The sequence below is a fragment of the Dermacentor silvarum genome, chromosome 5 (assembly GCF_013339745.2).
Source record: "Dermacentor silvarum isolate Dsil-2018 chromosome 5, BIME_Dsil_1.4, whole genome shotgun sequence".
Lineage (NCBI taxonomy): Eukaryota > Metazoa > Arthropoda > Arachnida > Ixodida > Ixodidae > Dermacentor > Dermacentor silvarum.
The window spans coordinates 23,437,225-23,456,506 of NC_051158.1; the positions used below are offsets into that span (position 1 = coordinate 23,437,225).

At 48.3% G+C, this 19,282-nt stretch overlaps 1 protein-coding gene across 2 annotated transcripts in view; it reads left to right on the forward strand.

Annotated features, from left to right (window-relative positions):
* LOC119453076 (uncharacterized) overlaps nucleotides 1–19,282 on the forward strand; it is a 244,767-nt gene that overhangs the window by 142,907 nt on the left and 82,578 nt on the right. For both annotated transcript variants that reach the window (XM_037715068.2, XM_037715069.2), the window contains exon 2: nucleotides 17,358–17,548. In XM_037715068.2, coding sequence (XP_037570996.1) covers nucleotides 17,358–17,548 — 191 coding nt within the window. The remainder of the gene's footprint in view (nucleotides 1–17,357; nucleotides 17,549–19,282) is intronic.

The window sequence follows — 19,282 nt, forward strand, 5'->3', positions numbered from 1 at the left end:
GGCGATTTTTCACTTTTGTTTTCCGCCGACCGGAAGTGCCAGTTTGTGCGGCTGCGGTAGCAGGAGCACTAGGTAGCGAGCGTTGCAGACGACACAATTCGGCGACTAGGGCGGAGTACGTGATTTGCGTGCTCGTTCCGATGTCGCAAGCCAAGGAATAAAGCTTGGAGAGTTTAAATACGTGGGCAGTTGCGTCTGCGGTCGTACAACTTTTGAAAAGTGGCGGGTGGGGTGCCATTGTCATGGCAGTTTATGACTCCTGGATATGCAAAAGGGGTATACAAGCACGTCTGCCAGCATGTCACTTTGTCTCGAGCGAAAGGATGTCTGAGACGCCTATAGGAGCAGACGTGAGGAGCGTAGCAGACGCCTTCGCCGTGCACTACTTTGAGAAAGCTTCACTTGTCGACTATGCTTTTTTTATGTTTGTAGAACAGGATGAAACCTCTAATGTCCTAAGAGAGCATCCGAGCTTCCGCACGGACACCTAATGCCCGAGAAATAGAGCTGACCCCACAGAACACGTGAGAAAGCAAATCCAGATAAGAACGGAACTCGGAAGGTGAGATAAATACGTACAGCGCCGTGTAGATGTAAAGACGTCGCGCAATTGAAGAAAATAATAATAATAAAAAAAGCGTCTTTCAAGCCCTAATACCAACCGGAATTTGTCTCGACACACCGGCACCGCTGAGTCTATCGTCTTCCCGCGTGTTTCTCGGGCTTAACGCGGACAGATAAGACTCACGGATTCGCGCCTCGCTAAACGACAGGTCGCGATAAGGCGAGGAAGTCTGTGCATGCAGGCTAAGTCCTCAAAGAAAGCAAAATCAAGGAAAACGAAGCTGGCAAGAAAGCGAATCCGCACTGCCTCTGCTGGCGTCGTCTGCTACGGTCGAAACAGACGATGGAAAAAAAAAGAAGAAAAATTGACAAAGCATGCGAAGGAACTAAGATTAAGCAAACGACGCATCCCCGGCAATCCGTTTCAGGAACAGGTTTTTGTCTTTATTTCTTTCCCGCTCCCTTTCGTCAATATTTCTTTTTTCTCTCTTTCCTACTTTCCCTCTCTCTCATTTCCACGATGTCCTAAGACGCCGTCATGTTCGTGCACACGCAGTGCGACCGGTAACTTCCTGGAGATACCGATAGGGGTCAGGCTAACCGCTGCGGGGCGAGGAATTCAAGGTCGTCTGCTCACACTTTATCGTCTGCTTCCTGCTTTCTTTTCGATTCAGTTTGTTTGACACGAACTTCTGCCCGTTTTATGTATGATTTTGAAACAAAACTGTACCCCCCCCCCCCTCCTCTTTTTTTCCCCTATGCTAGGTCACATATTTCCGAACGCGAAACATATCAAAACTCGCTCTTCGGGTTCCGTTTTATGAAGCGAGAGTCTTTATGTGACCCTCAAGAGTACTGCTGCTCGAATCTCGTTTTATAGTGACAAAAAAAAAAAAAAAAACAAGAAAGAAAGGCAAACGAACGTATACAACTGCAATTCAATTTGCTTTTCCGGGGTTTCAGTTTTGGCGCAAGCACGGCCTGGACTTCCTGTAAACGTTGCGGAGGATGGCATCCGTGAACTCACGACATTGGCAATCGGAAAGCAGCTCAGGATTACGTCATTTTCGCGCATCATGTCGCGCATAGCGGTTGATAAGAAGGGGAAGCAACAGAAGAGAAACGACTGTGTGTCGGGCTGTTTAATGGGCTGTGCCTTTGATGTGCTATCTTGCCTCCATCCCAAACCGTTAGCTTTAATGGCTCGCATCAAAACGGGATTCTTGACAAGGCAGAATTTGTACTTGCACTCTTCTACATATTGATTTGTTCCGTCCGCATTTCCTGAATCGTGCGCATTTTGCCTTTTGTAGGGTTTTTCCTTCCTTTTTTATTGCCGGTGCAGTGAATAAATAGGTGTCTTGTATACAGAGATCTTCTGAGGCTGAAGTCGGAGTTTATATACAGCTGCATCAAACTACGTTTATCTAGATATCAAATAAATCAAGTCAAATCAAATCCAACTTTTAGTGCGTTTTGGAGAAAGCGAGGGCTCGGAAAAGAGGGGTATACACCCACTTTTAGATATTCTAGCTCTCATTTACATTCGGTCAACTGTAATGTAGAGATATAATTCAGTATCTAGAGTGTGTAGGATGATATAGGAACCTTTGTACAGTGTTACAGCGCAGAAGTTTAAAATATTAAAACGCCAGTGTTAGGGTTCAATGTTCTGAGAGATATGTAACTGTAAGCAGTGATGGAGATATATAATTACAGCCTAAAAGCTGCAGAATAATATAGGAAATTTGATAGGAAATGATTTGGTGCAGAAGATTAAAACATTATATACGATATAATATTGATACGGCGTAATGCATGGTGTCATATTACGAACAGCCTAAGATAAGTGCGATGAGCGCAGTGCATAATAAAGTTTAAGGAAATAATAGCGTCACACTTGTGTTACTGAAGAGGACTTGAGCATTCTGTTATTCTATTGTTCAACCATGGGTCAGCTTGTACAGCGGATGCTTTGAGAGAAAACCTACGTTGAAGATTGTTAGCCAGAGCTTTGAAACGAGATCGCCCGTTTCTGCCGTCCCTTTCGTGTTTAGGGCGTTGTTTTTCTTCATGTTTCTATCAAATTAACGTGCGAGAGGGGTTACTTTAGTGAAAGCCGAGTTTCGAGGACAAGCCTGATGGATTGCTTAAACTTAAATTACGTAAATGTCGATACAGACAAGATTCCTTTTCTCTCCTTCGGACTATACTTGACTGGTTAGCTAGCATGATTTGACGCACCTTTTATCAGTACGTTTTAGGCACTTCATACGTTATGTTACTGTCACGTGCCTGTAGATCCAGGACACATTTTCCCCGTTCACTTCAATCTTTCAAGGGTGTAAAAATCTGCGCATGCATTTCTTGACATTCTTGGCAAAACAACCATTTGTGTGCAATACGGGCATAATGCTTGAACGTGACATTCAGTTGTAGTTTGAGGATGTTTGGGATCAGACGTTTTCAAGCACAGCTGTATGCTTCAATGCATATGACTGGCGGCATCGTTATAGCAAGCAGAAACTTCGCAACACCTAGTTGGAGAGATGGTATTCAAGTTCACTTCCAACTTGAACACTCTAAATGTTGGGTTTCAACATTGATGGTATCCAATAACACAACATGGTATTAGTATATCCCGACAAAATTGCATCAGCTTTACGGTGAACGCTTTGAAACAATCTCCTGTAACCGAAAGTGACCTTTTCATGCAATCTGTACACTGCTAACTGTGTTTAATGTGATTTGACATTCTGACAGTTCTGTTAACTTACATTAGCATAGATATAGTATACTTTTTCCTTGCTGTGACGTACAGCCTTCTGCGAGGAACTGCTTGATGGAGTCGTGATGTGATAGTAAACCCGAAATGGCACTTAGCTAAACTTCGTATGGATGTGCTGGATGTGTTTGCGACTGAGACTTTTCCCTTTCAGAAGGCTGTTATGATCCTAGAAAGCCTTCATTTATTCGTATTACTAACCTGTAGTTTAACGTTGCTTAATGCGACTGATGTGCGCAAGTTACAGCTGGATTCGGGTAACAGTTCTGCCCAAACTTAAAGAAAAAAAAAAAGGAAAACAGGAATCTTCATCGATGTTCAATAAGCCGCCATTCGTAACGGCATTAAAAGCCGACTTCGTGTGGAAAGAATATTGAATATAGAGATATACACGGAGGTGAGCTTCCTGTTCCAGCAAGTGTCGGCACTCGGGCCACCCGTTGCCGCCGGAGCGACTGTCGGGGGGGAACCACTATACTGCCTGCAGTGTATAGACATATACGTGTATCACGATTCGTCGAAGGTATCGGTTTAGAGAGAGTGTCGTAATAACAGGATTTGGCGAAGCGTCCGCTGTGAAGCGAGCGGTCGACGATAGAAGGGAAGCTAGGTTGGGGGGTAGGAGATGATAATGCGTTATATTAATAACCAATACGAAGGAGTGAGGGGGTTCCCGACACGGGGGAAGTAGCAGGGGAGCTTGCAAGTACACAGCGTACATGCCTCACGACAGGAAGATGCCACAAAAAGCATGCTTGCTGCAGTGATTCTGCAAGGAACGGGGGTGGGCGGGGGGGGGGGGGGGGGGGGGAGGCGTCGGGGTGTATATTTCGTGGCCGGCGGAGTGTTTTTTTGGCAGGCTGTAATTTGCTCGGTGGGGTAGCCCCCCCCCCCCCCCCCTCCCCCACTACCTCTGGAAACTTATGTTGAATGTAAGTCTCCCCTTCGCTCCACCCGCACCCCCCCCCCCTCCTTCTCTCACCATCTTCACAGCGTTCTCCCTTCTACAGTTTCTCGATCTCACCCCATCGCCATCTTTAGCACACGACAACGCGTGCACGTACTACTACGTTCGCGGTGAATTCTTTCCGCTCAAGCACCTCCCCGCTCGAGTATTCGCCGAGGTTGTTGTCTGCACTATAGGCCGGGTATCTCGTCGCTGGCGGCGTTGGTTCGATCGAACGCTCAGCGAGCTAAGGTGCGTTCATTGGCCTCAGCGGCTCGCCGCAGCGTGGTTTGCTTTTCCTCGCGTCGTCCGCACGCAGTAATGGATACCATACCCCCCTGAGCGCGCGCGCCTGCTGTCGTCTGCTCAGCGCATACATATATACGCACAACGCGCGCGCGGTTTTCTGGTCGTCGTCTGGACTATTCATTCCGGTCGGCACGTACCGTCGTCTGCTCGTGGCACGGTGTTCCGTGCAGATGTGGATGCCCCGAGCCTTCGGCTTTATCTGCGGTGTATACGCTGCACGCGCGATTCTGCTTGTCGTCTGCTATGTAACGCCGTTCATTCCGGTTCGTGCAGACGTCTGCGTGTGTGCAGAAATGGATGCCCCGGCTTTTGCCGTCGTCTCTGCGGTTTGTACTATACACCCACGGCGCAAGCACATTTCTAGTTGTCTTCTGCTGTGCAACGCGGTTCATTCCGGTTCGTTCTTCGCTTGCGCTCGTGGCTTCGGCGCAGTAGTCGTCGTCTGCTTTGGGCCTTTGCACCAAAGATGGATGCCCTGTCGTCTGCATCGTACGTTTGTGCCACGGGGATGCTCATCTGCCGAAAGAGAGAAGGTGGTTGTTCCCTCTGGTCTCTTCTTGGTCCTGTCTTTCTTTTTCTTTCTTTCTTCTTTTTTTTTGTGCGTTCCTCTTTTAATCGGGAAACATTGCACAGAGTGCACTGATGCCGGATCTCAGCGTGTAGCCTCGACACCGGTTTTACTGTGTTAAAGGTTGGCGCGATAACCACAGCTAAATTCATGGATATATGCTCACAGCACAGCCTACTGAATTGATAGAGCAGCTGACGCCTGTTTAATAATTTCTCCTTACATGCAACCTTACTCACGGGAACACGTAGAAAGTTTGAAGTAAAATTCTCGCTCGCTTTAGCATCCTATAAAATTGTATCTTCCGTGAATAATTTTCTATAGCGGACCGGGATGGCTGCGAAATGAATATGTCGTTAAAGTTTTTTAATGTTTGGTGATTCCTAAGCTGTAAGTCGATGGTTGAAATAGTTACTGCAACAAATCATTTCTTGTGCTGAGACACTGCAAATTTATTCATAATAAAAGAACGTTTGCGAACTGAGAGCGTTTGTGTGTTGTTCGAGGTTCCTTGAGAGGTGAAAGATGTCCACTCAACCACACATCGTTCTAATCTAATCAACATATACAACGCATACGTGTACAACCGACATCGCTCGTGTGTAGACACAACCTGTGTCCCGTAAACTTCTGTGACCGACTGTGCATTCAATGCTAGCGTTTGGAAGATGCTCTTGTTTATCATAGAGTCCGTAAACGGGCTGCATAATCTGCCCACGCAGACTTTCGCACAGTACACCTGCAACACCAGCAGCTAGCATGCATCTGTGACGTCGGCAACAGCCGACGCACTTGAGAGGATTCACGCAAGTGCCCTCATCGCGGCTGACGTCTTACTCACGCGGGTCGACAGTGTTTCACTTAAAACGCGCCCTGTGTTTATTTTCCCGCGAGCCCATAAAACCTTTATCGGCGTCTCTCGTTACCGGAGAGTGGCGCCGCGAGCAGGCCTCGCCGACGGAAACGAGAAGCAATCGCGCTTATACGCAGAGCGCCGAGCCAAGCCAAGGCAAGACAGGCGCGCACGTTCCATTCCGCGTTTTAATTACTGGCACGCAATCGAGCCCGCCCACTCCTGTCGTCGGCAGATTGCAGCATGCAGAAACTCGGCAACTTACGGCCCTATCACGAACCCGGCCCTAACCGAAAGCCTTCTGCTCCGGCAGCAGACGTACGTACTACTACTACGTCTGCTGCCGAAACGTCGTCTGCTGCCGCGAGGCATCGTCAGCCACCGGCTGTGTTTGCACGACTTTCGCCGCCTTTTCGTTGCGTAACCCTAAACCGACGGCGCTTACCCTGCGTCGTGACGGTTTGTGCATACTATACTTCGCTCGCCGAGGTTTTCGACCTCGAAAAGAATTACGAAAGCGGAGAAGGGGGGGGGGGGGGGGGGGGTGGATAGTCGACATCGCTATAGCTCCGCGTTGCTTCTGCATGCTGGAAAAAAAAAAAAGCGGAAGAGAAAAACACAACAATGAAAGCAAGAGTAGAAAAGTGATCGGGAGCGGCCCACGGGGCCTCCTTCTTCAATAAACACGAGCTCCCCGTGAGAAGACTGGTTAGGCTTAGCGAAAGTGGCCTCTGCGCCTCCAAGGCAAGCGCGTCGTTCGTCTTCTACGGCCGCGCACCGCGGCTTTATTAGGAGGCCCCGGTTTTGGGATGATGGCGTGAGCTGGCCTCTCCTGGTCTTTACGGTTTCACGCGGGGCGCATTTTGGCTGAAGCCTCCACGTGAAGCACACACACACGCAAGCGCTCGCGCACGCATGCTCCTGGAGGGTGGGCGGGCAGGCAGGCGACGCCATTTTGGCTTCCGATATAATTTTTTCCCTCTGTTTTGTATTTTTTCAGCCTTGCGGCACCATCGCTGTTTTGACTCTCGATAACTTTGGGCTGCTTCGCGCTTTACATTCTACCGGTCGGCATCACCGTCTTGCTTCTTTACATATTTTCGTCTGCTTTATACCTCATATTTAGCCAGCCGCTGCATCGCCATTTTGTGTCGCTCTCTTTCTCTCTTGCGTTGTCGTCTGCTCGCGTTGCTGAGCGCGTGCCTCGGACGCGTTCTTTACAGCTCTTTTTGTGTTCGTCTGTTTCTACTTTTAAGCTTTAACATTCTGCCGTCTGCAAATGCCGCCCGCAATGGCGTGCGTGCCCTTTGGCAATTTATTCTATTTATCGCCTGCATTTTCATTACCCATTACTTTCCCTGTTCTTCCTGCAGCGCTGTCTTTTTGTGCGTGTGTGTGTGTGCTGCCATAGATCAGATTCAGCCTAAGACTATGGCTGCTTGTGCAGTAGTTTGGTCTTCCATTTCTTATGCCATCGTCTGCACTTGTTGTATAGCTCCCTCTTGCTTTCCATCGTCTGCTCAGATGTTTTCTTCTGGGGCCGGGACGGGACGAAGCCGTTATTTATGATCCAGACCACGGGCTATAAATAAGGCGGAAGGGAAAAATGCAGAATGCCGTTCGCCGAGCGGTTGCTGTATTCCGGGGTCGACGCCGTTGTTGACCTGGGCTATTATCTGACGCCATCGCTCGTATAGACCCTTTAATTTCTTGGCTGCGTTTTGTTTGCATCTTTCGATTCGGTTCGTCATGGACTCTCGGCGATGTTAGGGCTGTCGAGATGGTATGTGTTACGGCTTCCCCGTGCGTATACCCAGGCAGCAGTGTCTTTACTGCGGTTATGGTTACGAAACTGCCACGGTCGGTTATTCCTGGATCATTATTATGCGTCGTTTTCCTTGGTTGTTAGATGAAGTCACGCGATTCACGTAACTCGCGCATACCAGTTATGCGCTGTAGGCTTGCACTGAGCGTAAGCGTCAAGCCTGTGAACTTTGTACGCGGAAGCCACCGATATAAAGAACTTTGACTGCTGCTTCTTTGACAATTCTGTTGTCTCTTAGCTAGGAAAAAAAAAAAGAAGAGTTTACGCGTTCTTTCGGCATGCGTTAGAATCTTTGATCACCGGCCAAACGCGCGTGAACATTAAAGCTTGTGCGCGTGACTTGGCTAGGCACACACTACGATTGAAACTTACGTAATCATTGGCAGAAGAACACGTGTGTGAAACGCGTAGTGCGAGGGAATATATATGTACATTAGGGGCCTCTCCAAAGGGAACACCAATTCATTATATTATTTCTTACACAACTTCAAGAAATCTTCGAAAATTCAGGAAAAATGTGTGGCCTATATGCCGATTTGATAGATAATAATTGATAAAGTATATCTGGGAGCACCTTATTGTCCACTTTGCGCAGTGATGCATGTTGGTATTCTAACTAGATGTTCCCTTTAACAGCGGACCTTACTTTGTATAAGGGACATGTGTGAATCAGCCAAGCAAGATAACAAATTAGCATTGAAACCTGAGTGTGGATAAAGCGTGTCACAGTTCAAAAATGTACTCGATTGTTTAACGAAATGCATGAAACTAGCGAATTTAACAGTTGACTGCCATGAGTCGGCAAACTCGCTCGCGAGTCGACTAACTCAGAACAGATATCGCAGTTCTGTAAGCAGCATCGGCTAGAACGTCCAAAGCGGAAAATGTGATATATTATTTAAATCTTACGTGAATTTGTTACGTTCTTTACAAGGCTTTTTTTGCAAAAGCCCTACTCACGTATTAGTGGTGGACTTAATTTAGCCGTGTGAAATACACCAACTTTGTCCGCTTTTGATGTACTATGAAATGCTATTTACATAATTGTGATGTCAATTTTCACTGCCGAGTAACAGAGTTGCAAACTTGGCAGTTTCGTTTTTTGAAAAATTACGATTTTCAACAATTTTTATAGAAAAAACAGCGCGAAAATAACGGTAGATGGCAAAGAGAGACAGGTGAGGCTCTGACTACCAACACGAGCGTTGATTTTTGCAAGCGCCCTTTTTTTTTTCTTTTTGGCACTATTCTACCAAGGTCAAGTTTAGACTCTTAGAGTACAAAAGACTCGACCGCCTAAGTCAAAAATCTACTTCCAGTATTCGCTAGGTTGTAGCTTTTTCTTTCATCCTAACAAACCTAATCAAATTTGATGCAGTGGTTGCCGAGAAACACAAGTTCTATTTTCGAAACGCGAGCTGTAAGGAGGGAAAATGAAAGATTTGGAAGGAAGATGCATTCAGATAGCACACTTACGGCATTCTGACGAGAAACCTCCAGCACCTTTCACTGGAAAAGCATAACTTAGCTTAAGGCGTGATCGGGTTAAGGATGACTGTGACTGTATGTGGCTACAAAAAAGTTGTCGCAGTTTCACCTGAAAGGCGAAGCATCAATTGCGATAGCAAATTTGAAGAGAGCTATACGGAGTAATGATAGCAGCTTTATCAGCTGTATAAACTTGGACATGCAGCAGCACCGGCAACACGCAGAACTGTTGTCGACGCCGTCGGCGTTTTGCCCGCGTTCGCTCAAAATGCGTGCGGCGTTGGTGACTGTTGCCGGAGTCTCTGATATAAATAGGCACTTGGTGCCGCAGCTAAACGTCGCCTCCCTTCCCTCCCCCTCCCTCCCCCACGGCCTGTCGCGCGTCGGAAGAAGACACGTTTGATCTACATATATGGTGATTGTAGAGGAGGAAAGAGACGCCTACTTCTGCAGCCCTTAACGTGCAGAACAGCGCAGAACGCGCGTTTGTTCTCCGCCGTGCGTTCACTCCCCGTTAAAGCGCGCGTCCCTCGCGCCCTTTCACTCGCACATACAGCGTTCGGCCCGCGGCGACGATTTCATCTCCATTGACGTCATACGGAACCTCACGGCGACGGCGACGGCTACGGCGACGGCGACGGCGACGCCGACGGCAGAAATCTGCTTTTGAGTGTCCATATAATTGCTATCGCAATAAAATACGTGCCACTACAGCTGGACAAGTTTAACTTCTTTTAATAGAGAGCTATACGCATTGTCGAGCACTTACTAAGAGTGGGAGAAAAAAGAATTTTCAGTTTCGCGCGAAGACGAAGCATTGAAAGCTAAAGCAAAGGTCTTAGCAGCGTTGCGCCGAAGGCGTCTCGGAACGCTGGCACGAAGAAACACGTGCCAGCGGCGTTGCAGACGTCGGACCTCAGTGGTGTACGGGTCGATTAGACGGACGTCAACCACGGTGTGGTATTCGCGTAGCTGATCACCAGGAACGCTAATGTGTGTGTGCGCGCAAACGCCCATGCTATAGCAGTGGACGCCAGAACGCGGCCCTCGATCCGGCTGAGCCGATTGAGCGGCCGTTGCGTTCACTTGACTTCGTCACATTTGGAGACAAACGCATTTCGCGTTTCTGGATACCGTCTAATCCTCCACACGCGGACGACGCATGCGTCGCCGATAGCAAGACAGCACTATAGAACGTCAACGCCAACGGCGCAAATGCGTCTCGAGCGTTTCGGGGACACTGATGTAAACGTCCAGTAATAGACAGGTTTAGAATAGCGTGTGCAACCAAACGTACATAAAGAATTAGCGTTGTCCTCACTCCGCATGCTATTCGGTTTCTGTTGTTTACGTGCGCTATGATAACGTGCGTTACTTGGCGAATTTAGCGTTCACGAACGCTAAGAAATAGTGTTCTCGAACATGGCGTCACCCATGGCTCCCGCTTCAGCGCGAATTCTCGTGATGGCTACGCTCTCACTCTCGTAGATCGCCAGTAACTACTGAAACGAGCTTTCGCTTCCTCTAAACTCACCTGAAACGTTAGTTACGAGCGCGTAGCACGTCCATTTTCTGAGATCGTTCGGTGATTCCGGCGTCCGTAAGCCTAACGAGACGCGTCCGCATAGCAACAATATGGTTGCTTACGGCTTGTCTTGGCTTGGATACGTTTGGCACGAGGCACCAGACAGCTTTCTGTCTTTTAACGCATTCCTTGCGTTTGCATTGCAGTGCGTTAAACCAGCGCCACGTTAAACTAAAAGTATTTAAGGGACCCGCACCGTAACGGTCCCGCGAAGGTTCTTGCGTTTAACGTATACAGCTGCAGGGGGAAAAGATTACCACGAGTGGCCGTTGACCAGAGCAGGTAAATTGCAGTACGCGGCGCTCTTGTTCCCGTGCACACTGGTATCTAAAGTGCCACGTGATTCATGTTTCAAAGAGGGAGTGCCTGTCACTCTCGTTTTCGGCGTGATAGGGAACAACAGCGTCGCGTGCCGCAATTTATCTTATCGGGTGATCGGTCACTTGTGCTAATCTTTTTCCACTGCATCTGTACGTAAGTCGACGAACGCTATTGTAAAACTGGCGATGTGACAACAGTTTGCTACCAAGGGATATTGGATAAACGACGATTGACAGTTGCAGAGTACTTTCACCTACAATACAATATGATCTAGTAACTTGCACCACTTCATTCTTGAATCAACTACGCAAAACAGCAGTTGATGTTATAAAAAGCTGTAATATTAAAGCACCACTTATTTATTTTTCTCCTTGCGCACGGAGCCTTTATATGAATTGTTTGCTCTATACGACGCTGACACTACGTTTGACGTTTATGATCGCCAGTATTGGGCCTCAAGAAAACGTCAGTCACCCATATCGCGTAACGTGGTGGCAGCAATGTGCTTCCGTATAACCAATGCAGTGCTTCCGTATAACCGCCGGTGGCAATAGTGCCACGGCGGCCGTGTTTAACCTTCTTGAGTACAACAGACCATGAAAGAAGTTCATGGAACGATCACATACATTCTAAAGAACGCTCACAACCGCGGACGTTCTTGTAACTCCATCTCGATCTATAATTGACGCGATCTGATGTTGAAGTCCGAAAGAATATTTCTGGCTACGGGCCTGGAGAGAAGTATTTTACTTTTCGACAGAGAGCACTGCCTCTCAACGAAAATAGGGGACGTGTATTCCATAGTTTGAGTGAGAGAATTCTCGAAAAAAAAAAAGGGGGGGGGGGGACAATAAATGGGACGCCAGCTTTGACTCCCTCAAAAGGGGTCGCTATACATCCATTAGTAGCAGGGTGTAGCAGATTTCCGAAGCCTCCAATACTTGATACTCAGCCGGAATATCAGCAAAGCGGTGTTCTTACGATATAGAAGCCAACGGTCAATGCGCGCTCCTTCGTGAAGACAGTTCTTAAAGTAGAGTCTAGTATCGGGTCCAGCAGTTACGCCTACGAAAGTTGGCTCTACTTCTTCCCGTTTTGGTGTATAGTGTTGCAGCTTTCGCCACAACGCATCGTTTCTTTACGAGCCAGTGTCGTAGCTTGTGTTAAAAGCGAAGGAAGTGTATATTGCGTACACATAATCGATCCTTCACCAGGAAGAGTATACTAGAATTCTAAAAAAACGGAGTCAAGTGCAACAGAAGAAGTTTAATTCATCGTTTCATCAAATTGGCGCTGAGCCGTGCTCCCACAAGGGCTGCAGAAGATAGCGCCAAGCTTTCCCTTTCCCAATGAACCACTTTACTTTCATCAAATTCATCTATTTTTATTAAGCGAATAGCTTTCCTTGGTTCTTTCGCCCCGTTTCCGTGGTGGAAGGCGGTGGTCAGACTTTCACCGCCGGTGCAAAGGCAATGTGTTCTCGCAAAGCGAGTTGCGGATCGCGTTTAATTGTCTTCGAACCTGAACTATTACAGGCCTTTTAGAGTCGCGCGGTGTCATGCGGGAGCTTTGGGGTGTTTCGTGGCTGTGATGCTATGCCGAGGTTTTGATGCTGTGCTGGCTTTTGATGCTGTGCTGGCTTTTGATGCAGCGTTTTGATGCAGTGCTGTCACGTGCTGTGTGATGGTTTGAGTGCGCTCGGGATTTACACTCCTCCTCATCTCCTGCCGCCCTCTCCTCCTTTGTGGCGGCTGCGAGAAACGGCTCCGCTGGCGGGAGAGGAGGAAGGCGGCTGTCGCCCTCCGCGCTGGCTCCCGTGCCGCTGGAGAGAACGCGCACACATTTGACGAATCGGCTTATACGTATAGCCGCAGCTATACTATATCACTTCAGGTGTGCTAGTTAACGGCTCTGGTCTCTGCTGAAGTGCGCAATGAATCATCAAGCACGCTGCCTAAATATCCTTACCGGAACAACTACACGCCTTCAAGCGCACGTCATTCCTATATTTAAACGAATAGCGTTCCAGCAGCGTTCAACTATTCGGTTACACTCGCAGTCGACGTCGATGGTTTCTTTAGAATTATTTTTATTTAGCTCTCCCAGTTTACAACAGCTTTCACAACGCTATTTTCTTACCTAGCAAGTGTCGGCAACGAAGCAAGTGTTCTCTTGGTGTGATCAAGGAGGCTTCGAACTTCCTTGGGTAAGATATCGAAGTGGATTGCGTGCGCGTACTTGATTGGTCCTTCACGCTGTCCCGTCTCCGTGGCGTGCGCATACTATTACGCGGCCTGTTTCGCGCCTGATGGATTGACCGCTGGATCGTTAATATTTGTTCGGCGGCGGATGACTGATCCGTGCTGCTCGGCGCGCTGTCGGAATTGTGCGAACGGTTGGTGCACGAATGGCCTCGGTTATAGAAACCGCTGGACGCAGTGAGCGTGAGACGAGTGTTCAGGGCCGCTCGCCACTACCTCCGCTTCAAATGAACCTTTCTCATTTGGCACATCACCGGCGCCCTGGTTGTTACACTTCCGTACGTGCATTGTCGTTATCGATTTCGTCGTTATTATTTTCTTTGTCCCTGCTTTGTGGCACGCTGCCCTCTCGAGGTGCTATAACTGTCGGACCGAAGTGTTCAGTCAAGGATGAATCGTGATCTCGCCTGAAGGGGACTTCAAAAATTCGAGGCCGGGACAGTAACGCCTTAGCCCTCAACGTTAATTGTTCGCTTATTCTTGCTACTTGGTTTTTCTCGACCAGCGCGTGGTGTACCATTTATTTCGGTACCGACGTTCACAGTAAGTGCGTACTGTGCGTGGTACTTCACTGTGCGCGCTATGTGAGGTCCCATTCGGGTGCCTTGTACCAGAAGATCATCAGTCCGTGCTGTCCCAAGTGCACGGGTTGCTCGAGCAATGATTACTGCCGGTCCGAGACAATTCGAATGGTTCAGAAGTCACATTAGGTATCGGCACGTCAGCGTGAATGAATCCAGTCCCTGCGTCTTATTGGTCAGTCGCAGTTCGTAAACTCAATTATACCGCGGCGCGAGCTTAGAAGAGCTAAGTGTAGCAGATACAATCTACGCAGTGATAAAGAAAGACGTTTTAGACTCGGGAACACGTAGGGGGGAAAAAATAACAGAACCACAAAGCTGTTTCTGCGTCAATGAAAAACGCAACCTTGGGTTCATATAATCGCTCTCCGAAGTATGCGGTTCTAGTTGTGAGCTCCTCAAAACGCCGCTTATGGATTTCTAAAAAAGGATGCCAGGCGTCTTTATGAAGGTAATTGTTTACGGTCTGGTTCTTCCACTCGGCGTGTCGAAGTGGTGTTGTTCGAGCTCTCGGATAATGATGGCGGGTTCGTTGCTCGATGGGGTCGGCTTGCCATACAAAGACTCTTGCTCCTACGGTGCGGCGCTAATGGCTTTAGAGTTGAAGAGCGTAGGACGAACAGAGAAAGAAAATTGAGCTCAACTTTGGCTCTAGACAACAATTGGAGAATGTAATCGAGGATGGGGCACTTCGGTGGGTGCATTCTGAGTCTCTGTGAACGTGCGGAAGTTAGCTTACTCGCAGAAGCGAACGCGCGTATCGAAACAAACACAAAACGTACACTGGCGCACACAAACACAATAAGCGCACTTATTGCTAAGAGTGCGCACATGCACCACAAGCACACGCAGAAGGAACGCTGGCAACACAAACACGCACGCACGTGCGCACACAAAGACATACACAATACAAATACACAACACTCACTAACACACAAGCATAGTACACGTATCACGCTCACGCATTCATACACAACATAAATTCTCACGCACGTGCACACACACGCAACACGAAAGATGTTCTTCACTACACACTGCACAATACGCGCAAACACACGCGCACAAAACCCGTCACACGCAAAGATACCTGCACAAACACAAAAAAACGCACGTAGCACAAAACATATTCTAGAACAGACACGCCACGCACATGCACACACACACACACGCAAACACAAACACAGAAACAAACACAAACGCACAAACACACACACAAACACCCACAAAACACAAACTCGCAAACACACACACAAACACAAACGCACAAACACACACACACACAAGCACAAACACACACTCGCAAACACAAACACACACACGCCACAGCCTGCAGTTTGCCTTCTTTGTGGCTTTTGCTTACAGCGCTTGCATGTAGGCTCCCTAGCTTTTGCCTTCCCTCTTTCCACATTGCCTTTTCCTGAAAAATGCGCTTCAACAAGTAACGCTTGAATGCTTTGACGCTTCTGGTTCTTAAAAGCGCGCCACGCGTTGGCAATGGCACGTGCGACGTGGCGCGGCGCGAAGCGCGCACGATACACGTGACCCACTCGCGATTCGCTCTGTTTCGTCTGCTGTATGGCGAAGAGTCTCTGCATAGGCTGGCACGTTTCTGCCTGCTATACCTAGTGGCTCGTTTAGACAACACCCTTGTTCGCACTTTCACGCTTCGAATGAATGGTATGCGGGTGTTTGTTTATTCACGCCTGCAGCTAGTGGAAGGCGTTTGCTGCGTGTGCCATCAAGGTCAGCAACACTTGGCAAGGTCGTATACGACGTAGATGACCTTGTGAAGAGCACAGCAATGACCTTGCTATATTCACAATTTATGAATGAGCTACGACCATCTGGCCGCTATTTAGTAGTATCTATATGCAGTAGTATCTACGTATATGCAGTCTTCGTTTCATTGGTTTGATGTTGAAGGCAATGTCTGCACGCAGACTTATTTGTATGCGAATCGGTAGTGTCCTAAATATCTATCTCTAATTCAATGGCACTTACTAGGGAATTTGGTACTACACATTGCGAGGTTGTGTAGACAGGCCGTGTAGACGTTAACTGTGTAGACACGCTTAAGGCAGGCCGCTGAGCAGAAACCAGAATACGATCATTACTAGCACCAACGTGGCACTCAAGGAGTGCCGTTGTAGAGGATCGCTTACGTCAGGTGTCTTGACAGTGAAGGCCCTCAGAAAGTTTTCCTTAGGACTTTGAGGCGTTTCTTCTGAACGCCAACGCAAGTTGAAAGCGATATACAATAATGGGTATAAGACCGGCCCCAATGGCCAGGCAAATAAAATGTAAGAATTCATAAAAATTCATCTAATAATCATATCCAGAAACAATGTTCTATTAACTATATATAGCTCAATTCAAACCCTTGAACAGACAGACAAAGAGAGAGAGAGAAAGACGGGCTGGGAAAGGCAAGGATCTTAATCGGAAGAGATTCCGGTTTGCTACCCTGCACTCGGGGAAGGGGTAATGAAAGACGGAAAGAATAGCGGAGAGATATAGCAAAGGCACGAAAAAAATAAATAGTGGAGGTGGGGAACGAGAATTTAGTTGCATATTGCGGATGTCGGCTGAGCTGTCCTTTGCAGGGAGTGTCTCTTATACTACAAGCGAGGACACTCCTTTGTTCTCACGCTCAATCGAGACTGAACTAATGTATTTTCGCTTGCTTCTTCAAAGTCTTCAAGATACTTGTCTTAGCCTCCGCAGGCTAGAGGACGCACTACAAAAGGCTCGCGATCTACGTGACTAACACGCGCAGAAGACGAAACAAGAGGAGCAGACGGGAAACGTGGGCCTACTTGTCGTCTGCTTCCTTTGCCTGCCCTCTGCACTGTGGCGGAAATGACGTGGACGAGACAAATGCGCCTTGTACTTTCGCTTGCTTCTTCAAAATTCTTCAAGGTACTTGTCCTAGCCTCCACAGGTTAGAGGACGCACTACAAAATCTCGACATGGCTAACATGCGCAGACGACGAAACAAGAGGAGCAGACGGGATACGAAGGCCTGCTTGTCGTCTGTTTCCTTTGTCTTCTGCACTGTGGGCATACCTGAGGCAGATGACACACACGCTCCTGTGTGCCGTTAGTTTCTCCCGTCCGTCGTCTGCAATGTCAACAATATTGAATACAAACCAACCTATGTCCCACCTTCGTACGCCTTTACATTATCATTGCTGCGCATTCTGCCCGTTTCTTGGTCTCGTGCAGACGCCCGAGTAGTGCGGATGCTTATTGAACGCTGGTTCTTCTGCAGGCGTGTACTTGGAGCCCGCTGTGCGAACCTTGGTGCCAGTGCCGTCCATCTCGGACCAGGCCAGCGCTGCAGCCACGCTGGTGGCAGCAACCATGTTGCCACCTGGCGTGCGCCAGTCGTCCGTCGCCAGGAGTGACGCCCTCCTGCACGGCGAAACCAAGAACGTCTGGGAGCTGCGCTTCGCCTACAAGGTACGTCACGCACACGTGGTAACTATTGCCTCGCATTGCTTCTTCATTCGAATCGACATGCACTCCGACTGCTCAATTGCGAGCCATATTTCCCGTTAGAGCCACTAGCGGCGACTTGGGTGTTATAGGGGGCCTCATCGTCAATTCTTTCATAGAGAGCAGGCGGAAGGCAGGAGAGCAAGGCGGAAGAGTGTTTCCGTTATTCAGCCGCTCTTCTACAGACATTCTTTGACCATTGAAATGCCATGTACGACTTCTATTAAGAGCGTAGAAAGCCAGGGGGGGGGAGAGAAGTATTCTGTAAGTGTCCTTCTAGGAGATATGTTCATCTTGACGGCTGCTGAAGGTGCTGATTGGCTGGGGGCGCCCGCCTCCTTCTGATGCCTACCACAGTCCAGCCAAACAGAACTTCAGCAGTAGACGATATGGACATGTCCACTGGCTGGACACTTACAGAATACCCCCCTCCCAGGACACCATGCAAGGGGTCTTTCAGCACATCGACTATAAACTTTTCAGCAGAATGTGAGTTTGCCCTAGTTGGCGGTGATCCATGATTCCGTTTTAGCACAATAGAAAGAGAACAGCTTCATTGAGAGCCACACCTCACTTCGTGTACACGGATAAACAGGAGGCCTGGTCCTCAGCCGAACTTAACAGTTTAAGATGTCCGAGCAGTGCTTTTGTGATGGCGGGGGAGTAGTTCGCCAGCCATACCTCGATGACAGCAGGTCCAAACGTGTACGTAAAGTCGACGTGCTTACATGTTACACGTACGCACGACGTACGTGCGACTGACTACATATAAGGACGATGCTCTTACACATCTATTCAAATTGTGAAAGACCAGAGTTGAGTCGAAATATGTAGAGAAGAACGGCACACACATTGAGCGCATGCTACACCAACGGACCGAACTTTCTACCATACTGATGACTTACACATCTAGTATAGGGGTGTGTCTGAAGCAACTCATTACGTATTCGTGGCAACGCGGGCGCGTATTCGCAAAACGCATCCTCTCCGACGCCTGGGGTCACAGTTGCTGGCTGTTACTGGCTACGCTACGTGGAGAATCCGATAAAACAAGGGGCCGTTTCCAGAAATGTCGGCACCCGTCACGCGTGGCTGTAGAAACGAGCGCTTACCCTGCATGGTATAGTGGCGAACTTGGGCTGAGTATATATACGACATTCGTATAACCAACCACGCTGCTTATATTCCACGCACTCCGCCCCATGATGCAACAGCGGATGGTCCATAGTGAGGCATGTGGTAGGGTTTGCTCAGTGTTTTGCCCAGTGCTTTTTTTATAATAATAACTTTATTTATATCAACATAAAAGATTGTTATGCGACAGCGTCTCAATCCTTAGCCACAGGCAGTTATATGCAGAAACATAAACCATGCAGACATGGGCACAATCATTTTTGTTTTACGTTAGAAGCCACACGATTGGTGAGAAAAAGAAAGAACAAGTAAAAAGAAATGTGGTTTGCAGCGGTTCATAGTCAGCAGGTATCCCGGGTGCCTGGTAGGCTATAATAATCTGTACCGCTAACTCCGTGCAACGCAGTGAGCACTGGAGCTCGTATCACCCAATTAGCCACGAGAGTCCGCTGCGTGCTTCAGAGGAAGGAGGACGGAGTAACGACTCGCCCATTTGCGCGCTACTAAGCCTTCTGTGCAGTCAACGTGCTACAGTCAGCGTCGTGCAGAGGGCAATCAGGGTGG